This window comes from Sinohyriopsis cumingii, chromosome 15 (assembly GCF_028554795.1).
Source record: "Sinohyriopsis cumingii isolate HCF-2022 chromosome 15, ASM2855479v2, whole genome shotgun sequence".
Classification (NCBI taxonomy): domain Eukaryota; kingdom Metazoa; phylum Mollusca; class Bivalvia; order Unionida; family Unionidae; genus Sinohyriopsis; species Sinohyriopsis cumingii.
Genome location: NC_142975.1, coordinates 21611964 through 21624662, shown reverse-complemented (window position 1 = coordinate 21624662; position 12699 = coordinate 21611964). Strand labels below are relative to the sequence as shown.

General features: G+C 35.2%; 1 protein-coding gene across 2 annotated transcripts in view; it reads right to left on the bottom strand.

Moving 5' to 3' along the window:
• The window catches only part of LOC149781391 (polyamine-transporting ATPase 13A3-like), a 364470-nt gene that overhangs the window by 195288 nt on the left and 156483 nt on the right, over positions 1-12699 (bottom strand). For both annotated transcript variants that reach the window (XM_089935485.1, XM_089935486.1), the window contains one exon: positions 2014-2138. In XM_089935485.1, coding sequence (XP_089791611.1) covers positions 2014-2138 — 125 coding nt within the window. The remainder of the gene's footprint in view (positions 1-2013; positions 2139-12699) is intronic.

Genomic DNA, 12699 nt, shown 5'->3' with positions numbered 1-12699 from the left:
TTTACAATCTGAGTGGATGCAAATATTGATTTTATTAATGCCCGTTTACAATGTGAGTGGATGCACACTTTGATTTATAATGCCTGTTTACAATCTGAGTGGATGCAAATTTTGATTTTATTAATGCCTGTTTACAGGCTGAGTGGATGCACAGTTTGATTTTTAATGCCTGTTTACAGTCTCAGTGGATGAAAATTTTGATTCATAATCCTGTTTACAGTCTGGGTCAATGCACTCTTTCATGTACAGTAGCATCGCATTTTATTTTCCACAATTTTTATGATGCTATCAAATGATCCAGGCTTTGTCCAATGATCAGCTTGGTTCTTGCTATGATCTGACTCTGGTGGCTTGTTAAAAAAAAAGTTAGTTTGCAAGAAACTTGAAATATAATAAGCTATCTGGTGAAAGAATACTCACCATTTGTCTGCATTACAATTAGCTGATTTATAGAATTAGATACAATGTGCATTGCAAGTGAAACGAAAATGTCCCTCAAAAGGAAAAATACTTTCAAAACATCAAGTGATAGCAATGATAGTTATCTCACAGTTCAAGTGCTGAACCAAAACTGACAATAATTACATAAGGAGTCTTCCAGTCAACCAAAACTGTACCACAACATTTCAAAATTATATGCAGTGATTCCTCTGGATTTTCAAATGCAGCACGATTGCTCTGTAAAATCTCACAGTACGACTTTATTTTATTTGTGAGAACTGTATCAGTGAATGGACCCTTAAATATGTTTCAAGAAATGTGTGTGATACATGACTTTTAATTAATTAAGATAAAACTTAACAGCTCTTCATCTTCGTTATCAGTGCAGTGGCAGTAGTCATGTCTTATGACAATGGCACAACACTATATCCATTATAACTGCATGTAACAGCAGTAACATCACCACAAAGCAAGAAACACGGCATGTAACAGCATTTACATCACCACAGAATAACATATACATGTACTATGTAGCAGCCAGACATTACCACAGAACACCATACACTGCATGTAACAGTAGAGTCATTACCACAGAACACCATACACTGCATGTAACAGAATAGTCATTACCAAAGAACACCATACTCTGCATGTAACAGCCAGACATTACCACAGAATACCATACACTGCATGTAACAGTATAAACATTACCACAGAACATCACACATTGCATATAAAAGTATAGACATTACCACAGAACACCATACACTGCATATAAAAGTATAGACATTACCACAGAACACCAAAAGCTGCATGTAACAGCACTGACATCACCACAGGACACCATACACTGCATGTATGCCACTGTATAACCTCACCAAGTGCATTTAGAAAATGTTTGTAAGAACTAAATCAATAAAAGCATATCATTTCTAAGTTTCATAAAGTCACTTGGTAATTGCTTGATTATGGTAGTTCATCTAGAAATCAAGCCCTTACATGATAAGATTCAAGTCTGGTAATATTAATGAACATTACAGGTTTCATTCTACTTAGGAAATATTGATTGTTTATCATTTTTTCATGTTCGCTCATTTTTAATAGGTGGACACATTACAAGTAAGGGCAAAATTGCACAACTGTGTATGTTACAATCAAGCTAAACAAGTTGAAAAAAGACCCAACCATTAGTAAAGATTTAATGGTGAGTCTAAACCCTGGATAAAAGAAAATCCTTAATGTCAACCCAATGAATCAAAACAATTTGAGCAGTTCTTAAAATTGTACAGGTATGTCTCACAGATTTATTGGTTATAAATCAATTCAAAATGGTCATATGAATTCCACTCCTCCTGTACAAAATTTTCCAGGCAGATTTCAGACAGGCTTTTTAAGTACTTTCTGCCTAAACCAAAGCTGGTCATATTATGAGAGCTTAGGAAAATTTCAAGCAGAATTCAGGTGGATTCAGGACAGAATTTTAGGTGAAATATGCAAATTAGTTGTCCTAAGATTCCGCTTAAATAAAAAGAATCCGTCTAAGATTTCTACCTGAGATAAAAATAGCCTTACCTGTAACCATGACAGTACGGATGTTGGCATCCCTCAGCTGCTTGATAACTGACCCAGTACTGGGCTTCAGTCTGTTCTCCATCACTAGAAGTCCCAGAAATTCCAGACCCTTCTCCACCTGGTCCCTACATTATATATATATATATATATATATATATATATATATATATATATATATATATATATATAATGTTAATAAAAGATAACCATATCAAAAATGGATATGGCAAGTGAAATGTTGTTTACGGGTGTTTCTACATTGATTAACTTAGCTTAACAAGTTGGTTCAATGGCATCTTTGTATGAATGTGAAATGTGTTCATGTATGTCTCTTACAGTTGCATGAATGTGAAATATGTTCATGTATGTCTCTTACAGTTGTATGAATGTGAAATATGTTCATGTATGTCTCTTACAGTTGTATGAATGTGAAATATGTTCTTGTATGTCTCTTACAGTTGTATGAATGTGAAGTATGTTCATGTATGTCTCTTACAGTTGTATGAATGTGAAATATGTTCATGTATGTCTCTTACAGTTGTATGAATGTGAAATATGTTCATGTATGTCTCTTACAGTTGTATGAATGTGAAATATGTTCTTGTATGTCTCTTACAGTTGTATGAATGTGAAATATGTTCTTGTATGTCTCTTACAGTTGTATGAATGTGAAATATGTTCATGTATGTCTCTTACAGTTGTATGAATGTGAAATATGTTCATGTATGTCTCTTACAGTTGTATGAATGTGAAATATGTTCTTGTATGTCTCTTACAGTTGTATGAATGTGAAATATGTTCATGTATGTCTCTTACAGTTGTATGAATGTGAAATATGTTCATGTATGTCTCTTACAGTTCACATTTGCTCTGACTGAGATAGTCTGTTTGCACGAAAGAGCCATAAAATAATTTTTTTACAAAATTTATTAGTAATAAAAGCCATAACTGACTTGACGTGAATATCAATTTAAGTTTTCCACCCAACCGCTATGGAAGCCACAACACTTCAAAATCAGAAGTTGAAAATAGATTTTGCCGATGTTTACTACAGATGCCATACCACTGCAATGGAAGCCATGCTGAATATAACTATTATATGGAATGTGCTAAGAAACATTACTATCAAGTTTGATCAAAATTGGCTTTAGGGAAGTTGAAAATAGGCAGCAAATGGACACTATTGAGGCCACCCCATTACTCACCAGGCATAACTTTGATAATGCACTTCTAGCAAGCTTGATCAAAACTGATTCAGCCATTTTACAAGGATTGTCACCATGGATACAAACTGTAACAGACCATATCCTAACAACATTTTTTACCAAGTTTGACTAACATGTATCCTGCCTTTCTGGAGCAGAAGTTGAAAATAGATTTTCCATCTTGATTACTATGGAAGCCAAGCTGCCGTTACAGGAGCCACTCTGGACAAAATATTATGTCCCAGTAAACATTCCTACCAAGTTCCACTGAACTGTTCTAAAGTATCTTAAGTTGAATATATGTTCTCAACTGGTTGCCACATCATTGCAAGGGGAGCCACCCATTGTATAATGTTGACAGAGTATGTCAAAAGAAACATTCCAACCAAGTTTTATCAATATTGGCTGAGTTATTCTACACAAAACATTTAAATTAGGTTTTTATTTTAACTGCTGTGGAGGTCACACAACAGTTAATTTTGGTTAAGCATGTCCTGGGCAAAATTCATAATAAGCTTGAGTGAAAATGGTCCAGTGGCTTTAAGAAGTTGAAAGTAGTAATTCACATGTTATAAGTAAATGCTTCTAAATGGATAATTGTTTTTATATGAAGCAAATAGTATATCTGGCTTTGATTTAACATACTTCCATTATTTATTTTTAACATTCATGCAATTTTAGTTTTTACTCATTATGCCAGCCAGAAATATAAAAACTAAATTTTTGAAATAGACTCCATAACCTAATATTCAATGCAGTGAGCATACTGAGACAAGCCCTCTAACCTTAAAACCAATTCTGAGTGCTGTCTATCAACTAGAATGCAATTTGTTTTACAAAGTCTGGCCAAATTTCATTTCTACATGGACAAGTCAATGTTCATCAGCTAAATAAAAATGCTAACAATGATATCAGATCAGGTTTTCAAACTTCTTCACAAAAATGCAGTTATGTTAATGGTCAACACTGTGCCAATTTTAATCAAAATCAATAATTACACATTGTGTGTTTGTGATCTGGATTTTTAATGTAGCTTTAAAAATAAATCAGTCATATCACTATAATGTCTGCAGTGTGGCAGTTTATAGTGATGCCTTGCACTGGGGCATCATGCACAGACATGTTTCACACAATCACATTATCCTGACACCAGTCCTAACATAAATCACTCAATACTGAGTGCCGAGCAAGGCAGCCGCTGGTATCATTGTTATAAATCTTTGGTATGGCTTGGCAGGGGTTCAAAACCCGTGACGTCCCACATCCGAGGTGGACAATCTAACCACTAGGCCACTGGAGCAAAATTATAAGAATTGTTTATGAAAATCTCATGTCAGTACCTACATTCAAGCAAATGAATTATGACTATGGGCAACTATTTTCAAAATGATCACTATGGTACAGTGTTAAAGGTCTGATGAAAACCATCCATTTTAATTCAAACATAGTTAACTATTGCTAGTCTTTTAGTCAAAGTCCCATGATAATAGAACCATCCATTCAAGAAAAGTATCCATGTAAATAGTTTTTGGAAGGTCTTCAGATCAGCATCATTTTTATCTTGGATTAACAAGATATAGTCACTGACAACTATATGTAAGAAGCTCCTATTGATACAAACAAACCATCAAGAGGCAAATAAATAACAATTTTTAACACAACCATCATGAACAGCATGCTGTAAATCTAATCTGAATCCTTTAGAACAAACTATACATCATAAAAGCACTTTCGGTGTGATGCCCATGGTTATATGAAAATCTATCTGTTCAAGAGAAATAACAAGATTTTCAAGATGGCTACCTTGGTGGCCATACTGAAGATCTGATCAGTAAAATTTTCATTAGGACAAACTACATGTCATAAAGAGTCTTTCAGTGTCAATACAACTATCCATTCAAGCACATGGGAGATCAAACTGTCACCATATTCATTAAGGTTCAACTAAATATCATAAAATATAGTTTGTGGTAAATCATCGAAACAGCAATAAGGTTTATAAGATGAGCACCAAAATGAGGTGGCTATGCTCGATGCCTAATTGGCATTAACTTAATTTAAGATCAATTAGTATATATCAAAAGAAGTCTTTAAGTTAAAAGTTTATGTTGATATGACCATACATTCAGAAGAAGCTGAGATAACAAGATTTTTAGATGGCCACCATGGTGGCCCTACTGAATGTTAAATTGGCACCATTATTGTTTAGCATTAAGTCCTGGAAGTAACAAAATCCTGGTAGAAATAGTTAGATTTTCAAGATGAGCATCAAGGAGGGATAGCAGTCTGATAGCACCATTTTCATTTAGGACTAACAGAGTTGCAAATTTTAAATGTACTTGTATTCAAATATACATCAACAATTTTTAAGAGTTCTGCAGACGTTGATATTGATAATGTAATCTCAGTAACTGATGGACACCATAAATGAGATCTTATGGTAAAAGCAAATAATTCAGAAACTTATACGTCTCCAAGAATACTTACCCATATAACATCAACATTAGGAACACAAACTCTACTATCTTCTGAATCCTGAACATTTAATCTTTTCTGTCTATATACCTAAAGATACAAGAAAATCTTAGTTCTTTCTCTTGATCACTGTTAGGTGTCACCAGTTTTAAGCCTAGCAATCCATCCAGGGAGGTTGGAGGGTTTAAAAGTGTAATGCAATCAGATAGGTATTCTCAGAAAAATATAATGTACAAAAATATCTGCTTTCTCCTTTTAATATAATCAATGATCACGTTAACTTTAGGAGAAGAGGTAAAAGGAGGAGAAAAAGCTGAGCAGCCTACATTTTTTACCACAGGCATCCTTTGAGGGAAGAATAGCTGGATTCCATTTGTGAAGGATTCCTAATCTGACAGCAGAACTGATGGTCACATGACCATTATAACTGGCTAGAGAGAGAATTTTATGGGCAAATCAGAGAAAATGCTGAACTACAGGCTGTGAGAAGGTTGTGCTAATGTCATCTGGGTCTGGTGGTCATTTGGGCAGCACCCACTGAACATGTCAGATTCAAATCTTGCCTCTGTAAAGCTAAATCCTTGAGATTAAAAATTGAAAAGGTTTATTGTGCATGCAAGCCAAGCGGTTCTAGTATATATCAGATCAAAACATTATGCTGGAAAGAGAGGCTAGCAGAGACCAATCTAATTAGCTGAAATCTTCATGAGTTTTTTGAGACTTCAGAGTGCACCCAGTGTAAAACCCACTTCAGTTTGCAGGTCTGACCTCTCAGTTTCTGTATTTTTGTGGTACTAGGACCATGGAGGTTTTAAAATCCTCCCAACTCATTGTTAGTACATCTATGACCATTGGTTCTGGGTCTGGGACAAAGGTGCACAGTTTGAAAATTCCACCTTGTTGTAAAATGGTCTATCATCAGACACTGCCAAAATGGTCTATAATTAGACACCCTCAAAATGGTCTATAAAATCAGACACCCCCAAAATGGTCTATAATCAGACACCCCCAAAATGGTCTATCATCAGACACCCCCAAAGTGCACAAATCTGATGAAAGCTCAAAACTGATGAATAAATCATTCTGTATGACTGAGCCAGCTCTTTCTTGTCAGAGATTTGGAAAGGACATTGATCCTGCCAGGAATGTGTTAAGTGCAGTTATATTTAGCACAGAGCACCAATGTAGAAATATGCAAACCATATTGTATAGGTTGGTTTTGATGATGTCGAGTCAGTCCTTCAAGGCAAGAAAAGCCTTCCATTTCCTTCATTTATAGAAGGTTGAAAAAAACAGGTACTTCCTGTGAAACCCACTTTCCACTGACCATGCCAAAGCATGGCAGCAGGTGAGCTCATCAAAAGTACATGAGAGAAACAGATATAATGAGACTGTTTATAATATCCACACTCAGACAGACAAAATGCTGAGATATGATTAGATCTGACTTGTCCAATTCCCATGTTCACTAAAAAGCCTATGTAACCTACCAATAGGTTGTAGGATGTCATCCTAATAAACTGCAGCTCCTTTAGACAATGCCCACTGGAACAGGGTGATAACATGTTTGATAACAGGCAAACTGAAAGAATTTGTGTTCAATCAGGTGAAAAAGGACTTGGAAATATCCATTTAATGGAAGGTCTGATTAATCAAGCTGTTCTCATCCTGAACTTCAGTACTGCTATGTATTTGTTGAGTTGGCTGAGGCTGATGATAAACCAGAGATTACCATTGGCATCTGACACAAAAATACCTGGAATAAAACTTCCTTAGTTCGGTTTTCGAACCATCTCCACTGGCCACAAGTTGTATAATGAAATGATCTCCTGCAAACTTTCAGCTTTCTCCAAATCTGATGAAACATCCATCACGAGAGGAGATGATGGAAAGGGAGAGAACTGAATAACCAACTTGGCTCACTGATTCGTTTTGCGAAAATTGGATGATCCAATTTTAATGGAAATCAGGGAATCTGGCACCAACTGGTAGGTTGTCTGTCTGGCAGGGTGAGTTAGTGGCAGTTGTTAGAAGACTTGGAAAATGAGAAACAGTTTTTATTCCCTTTATCTAACTTCCTACTCACTTCTTCTATCTCACAGCCAAATAATGATGACAATTCAAATAGTATCACATGGATTGGCAAGGAATGGGGTGAGCGGAGTGATGGTGAGCAAAATCAAGCTTTTCATCTGACCAGATCTAAACTATCAGATTTTGTCATGGCATTAGCCATAGAATGGTGTGCAATCCTATTAATGACCTTGGAGATCTTAGCCATTGATTCTCAGGTATGATTGGTGTCTGCTTTTCTTACAAGCCTAAAAGTGGTTAGTGATGCTAGGTCCAGCACTAAAGATGTTGCATGATAATATGGCCAAGCTTCAAGGTGAAGTGAAAGACGATCTTGTCCACCTTGTAGAAATGAGGGGTAGTCATATTCATCACCATGATATTCTTATTTAGTGTTAGAAGCTTAGTGGTAAAGACATTGAAATGTGTTCTATTCTTAGTCTAGCATTATGAAAAAAAGTTGCTGGTGGATGACTTGCCAATAAAACACTTTATAATTTCCTTAATCAGATGTTTTCTGACAGATAGCCAGTCATTTCCTTCAATTTTGACAACTGCAGCTGCAGTAAGAAGGATGTTCCACTTAAACCTTCAGGTATACTGACACAATGACAATGTAGGCCTGACATGCAGATGGCTGTGGCAGGAATTCTGATGATGGCAATGCCCAGTACAGTACAGCTCACATGATTTTTCAAAACCCCATGCATAGTGGTGTGGAACATAACATGCACACACACACATGCACACACACATTTGTTCTGCAATAATGCTCTAAATACCTACAAATCACCACTACACCTCTGCTGGCATGCCGATGGCAAATCAGCATTGGAGGGGCTGGTTGACATTGCTCATTGATATTCCAACAGCCAATAAGTGAAGAGCACCAATGAAAATATTGATATGTCAAGAGTGATTTATAATTAGATACCATTTCAAGAATCAGTAATCTTTATTTTGATAATATACTCTGGACAATAAAAAGTAATTTAAAAAATCTTACATTTTCAGTATGTTTAGCAAGGTTGTCTAATTTTTGCAATAGGTTCATGCTTTTACTTTATTCAAAGAAATCTGGAACTTATGCACTGACTTGATGACAGGCATACCTTGTTGAGCTTCTCTTAAAAATTTATCTTACTGTTTAAACATATAAAGTAAAATTCTGAGGTACTGATAATTAAAACTACTTCTGTTTAAAAAAACAAAGAAACAGAAAGACTGAATTTACATCCAAAAGTGAACCACATGTTTAGTTTTTAAGCAGTAACTGCCCAGTCACAAGACTGAAAATACACATATACAACTATGAACTAATTTGATTCTGACAGCATATGTGCTGTTAGAGACTAGCTATTTAATTTATAGCAATTGATTGTTCTTTTCAACAAGATGTTTTTGTTCATTCATTCATGAAAAAATAAATTTGTTTTAATTAAGAAAAGGAATGACAGAGTGTCCTTTTTATAACTTAAATCAGAGCAAGATAATTGTTTTCAATCACTGATCCCCTCTTTAAAAAATTAAATGTTCTCTCCTTAATAAAGATTTGACTTCAGCAGATGATTTGCAGAGTGGTGACCATTGGCATAAAATAATAACATCAAGAAATTTAAGGTCAAAGTCAGCTTGGGAAAGGTCTGTTTCTATCACATGAAGCCAAATGACTTGGCACATTGTAGTTAACAGCTCCAATTATGATCCTGCAAAGAACGATGGAAGTTTGATAACTGTTCTTAATTAATCTGACCTCAACTTATTTTTGAAATGGATCTTAATGTGGAATAGCATCAAATCTTACATGTTCAGAGATTTTAATTTCCAACAAGTTTAGGGAATTATGCATTATGTGCAAAGAATTAAATGCTTCTTCTTGCTGTTGTGCTTCACAAAGTAAAACCATCCACCAGGAGTTCTGAAATTTATTTATGCTAGGCTTCGCTTGCTTTTCTGATAGCTTATTGCTCCCTGAATCACCTTGAAAAATAAAATCACACTTGGACACTATTCCAACACAATCAAATGTTGGACTTATATATGAAGAAAATTCCAACTTCAAAGAAATATTACTGCTGTTCAAAAACTTGCCAAATATCTTTAATACATATGACTTAAACATTATCATTCAAAGTAATGATGTGTAATAACTTTTATTCTTCAACACTCACCTGCCATCTCTTTGACTTACCTATAACTTAAAATGAAATGGTTTTTTCCACTTCCTTAACTTTACCTATGCAAATTAGTACAACAGGCTCTCCCATAACAGTCTTCAAAGAATATAATACAGCATCCTAATATTGTCAGTCAATTAAGTAATACATAAGATGGTTGTTACTTAACCTGACCTCCTTGCCTTTTAATTGCATCTATGATAATTTGCTGTATAAACTGCACCCAAGAACTCCTCCATAAACTCCAACATATCCACAACTAATACAGGGGCAAATAATGTCCCAATTTTAGCAACTCCATTGTCAGTTCTTGCAGTACTCAACACATCTGCAGCTTTTCATCATATGGGAAGAATTTGAGGATTGAAATTCTAAAACCTCCTGTTCTTTCAATTATCTTGATGTAATATCTAATTTTGGATGAAGACTCAACATGACCTTATGTTCAGAATGAGAGTTTGCTGATTCTCCCTGCATTTGATGCTTTTACACAGGACAGTGGACCAGATATTTTCTAACAATAAAATGCACACTCTTTGTACAAGTAAGGCACATATCTTGTCACTCACTGATATCTCTCAATTTCTTGCATTGACCACATTTCATACTGCATTTACCCATGCTTTTGGACTGCAACAAATAATTCCTTATTTTGTCATCCGAATACATATTAAATTCTTTAATTAGGTGTCCAAAAACATAAAAGTGAAGATAAATTTATTTCCACACACCCCAAGTCCATAACAAAGTTGGCATTAGCTCACATGATGATGTGCTGCCATGAAGTAAAACAAGAATTTTGTCTAACACCATGGAAAGGATAATGAATGAAAAACAGGCATTACTTGCCTATTTTGTCTGTTTGATACATGTCCATCAACCAGAAAACATAGCCATACATGTATTACAGCCATGACTGTGTGTGTATTTTCCAAAAGAACCCCCATATTAACAATCCTGCAATCCAGTTTAACCCTCTGCTAATCAGTAGGCATTAAAATCTACATTACAAACGCATGCAAGCTTTATTTATGTGTAATTAGGATATTAATACAAACTAAATAAAAACATTTTGGAATTATAATTCTCAACATATTTATGACAGAAACATTTTAGTATTGAGAGAAGAAATACCGGTACATGTATGATGGCTAATCTTAGAGCACCAATGGTGAAAGGCTCCATATGGGGTGAGTGTTGTATGCATGCCTAGAAAGGGTAGTAAAAATAACAAGCAAGTTGCAATATACAAGTCAGCATGATTAATATGTTGGTATTTTTTAAAATTAAAGGTGATCTATTTGTTGTGGTCCTCTCTTCTTTTTTTCCACCTACCCAAGGGTAGCTTCAAAATGAGCAGAGCTTGCCAACTCAAAACAATCAACTACTCAAAGATTGTATTGATGCATGTTGGAGATTTCAAGGTGTCGAGGTGATAATTGATTAATAATATAACTTGTGGGATTTCTTTGACAGGTGTGTTCAGAAATAAAAGGCAGCCATCTGGATTTCATTAAAAGAGCACATGATGTACTGAACATTTAGTACCCACAATCAATATTTATCATCTACAAAGAGGTTTATTACCTGTAGAACAATAACTATGTTTAAACCTTGGTATATAATGCCTTAGGGAAAAGGGGTTTGTTTTGTTGCACAATGCCAATGAATTTTACTAATCCATACAGACTCTCTAATGTATTGTTTAATAATATAAAGCAGGGGTCATGGTTTCTAATCAAAGCCATAAATGTCACACCTGTTTGAAGTGGTTTCATGTATAACAATGTCTACACTGACAACCAATCATATTTTTCTTAGCCCAATCAAGCTATTAAAATATAAAGTATAAATAAAATACACATCACTATCAAAGGTTTGTATACTGGATAGCTGTCATTGTGAAACATAATATTTTTAGTACTATAATAATTTTGATGGATAAGTTTATCATACGTTAAGCAACAAGCAAGGAGGCACTGCCTAGTTCGTGGAGGGACTCTCCCTTGCCAAAAATCATCTCCAAAGAGGCCAGTAGGCCATCCACAGAAGCAACCTCAAATTAACGATTCTGAGGATGCATCACAAAAAGAACCGCCTATGAAGAAAGCTGCTCTAGATGACGAGTCTGATTATCTTGAACCCGAGAGTGCTCCACTTGGTTCTACACATGGTCATTATAAGCATTATACATTAAAGCAAAAGCAGGATATTGTTAACAATGCAAAATGTCTGGGAATTAGACAGACAACATAAAAATTCCGAAATCGGTCAGTACCTGGATGAAAATTGACTTTTCTTATGATCTGAACTTGAACGGACATTTGCCTAAGTGTGGATGACCCATTTCATATGGACAAGCTATGGATGATAAGATAGCTCAGTGGGTGCCTTGTCAGCGTGACTTGTAAGTTTCAGTAAATGTTGAGGGAATATGTATCTTTGCCAGGGAGCTTGTCTCAACAGAATTTCCAGAGAGCAAATTCCATGCCAGTCATTCTTGGGGAAAGAGTTTCATGAAAAGACATGGGTTTGTGCTCTCTTGCCCAACATTTACCAAAGGATTTAGAAGAAAAGATTACTTTGTTCCAAACTTTGTGATGGATAAACGTGAGGAGGACAAGTTTGACGATAAGCTCATTATTAACATGGATGAGACACCGATGTACTTTGATCTTGTGTCAGGGAAAATGGAGGACAAAGGAATGAAAAGCATTCTGATTTGTACAACTGGAGTGGAGAAAAGACACATTACT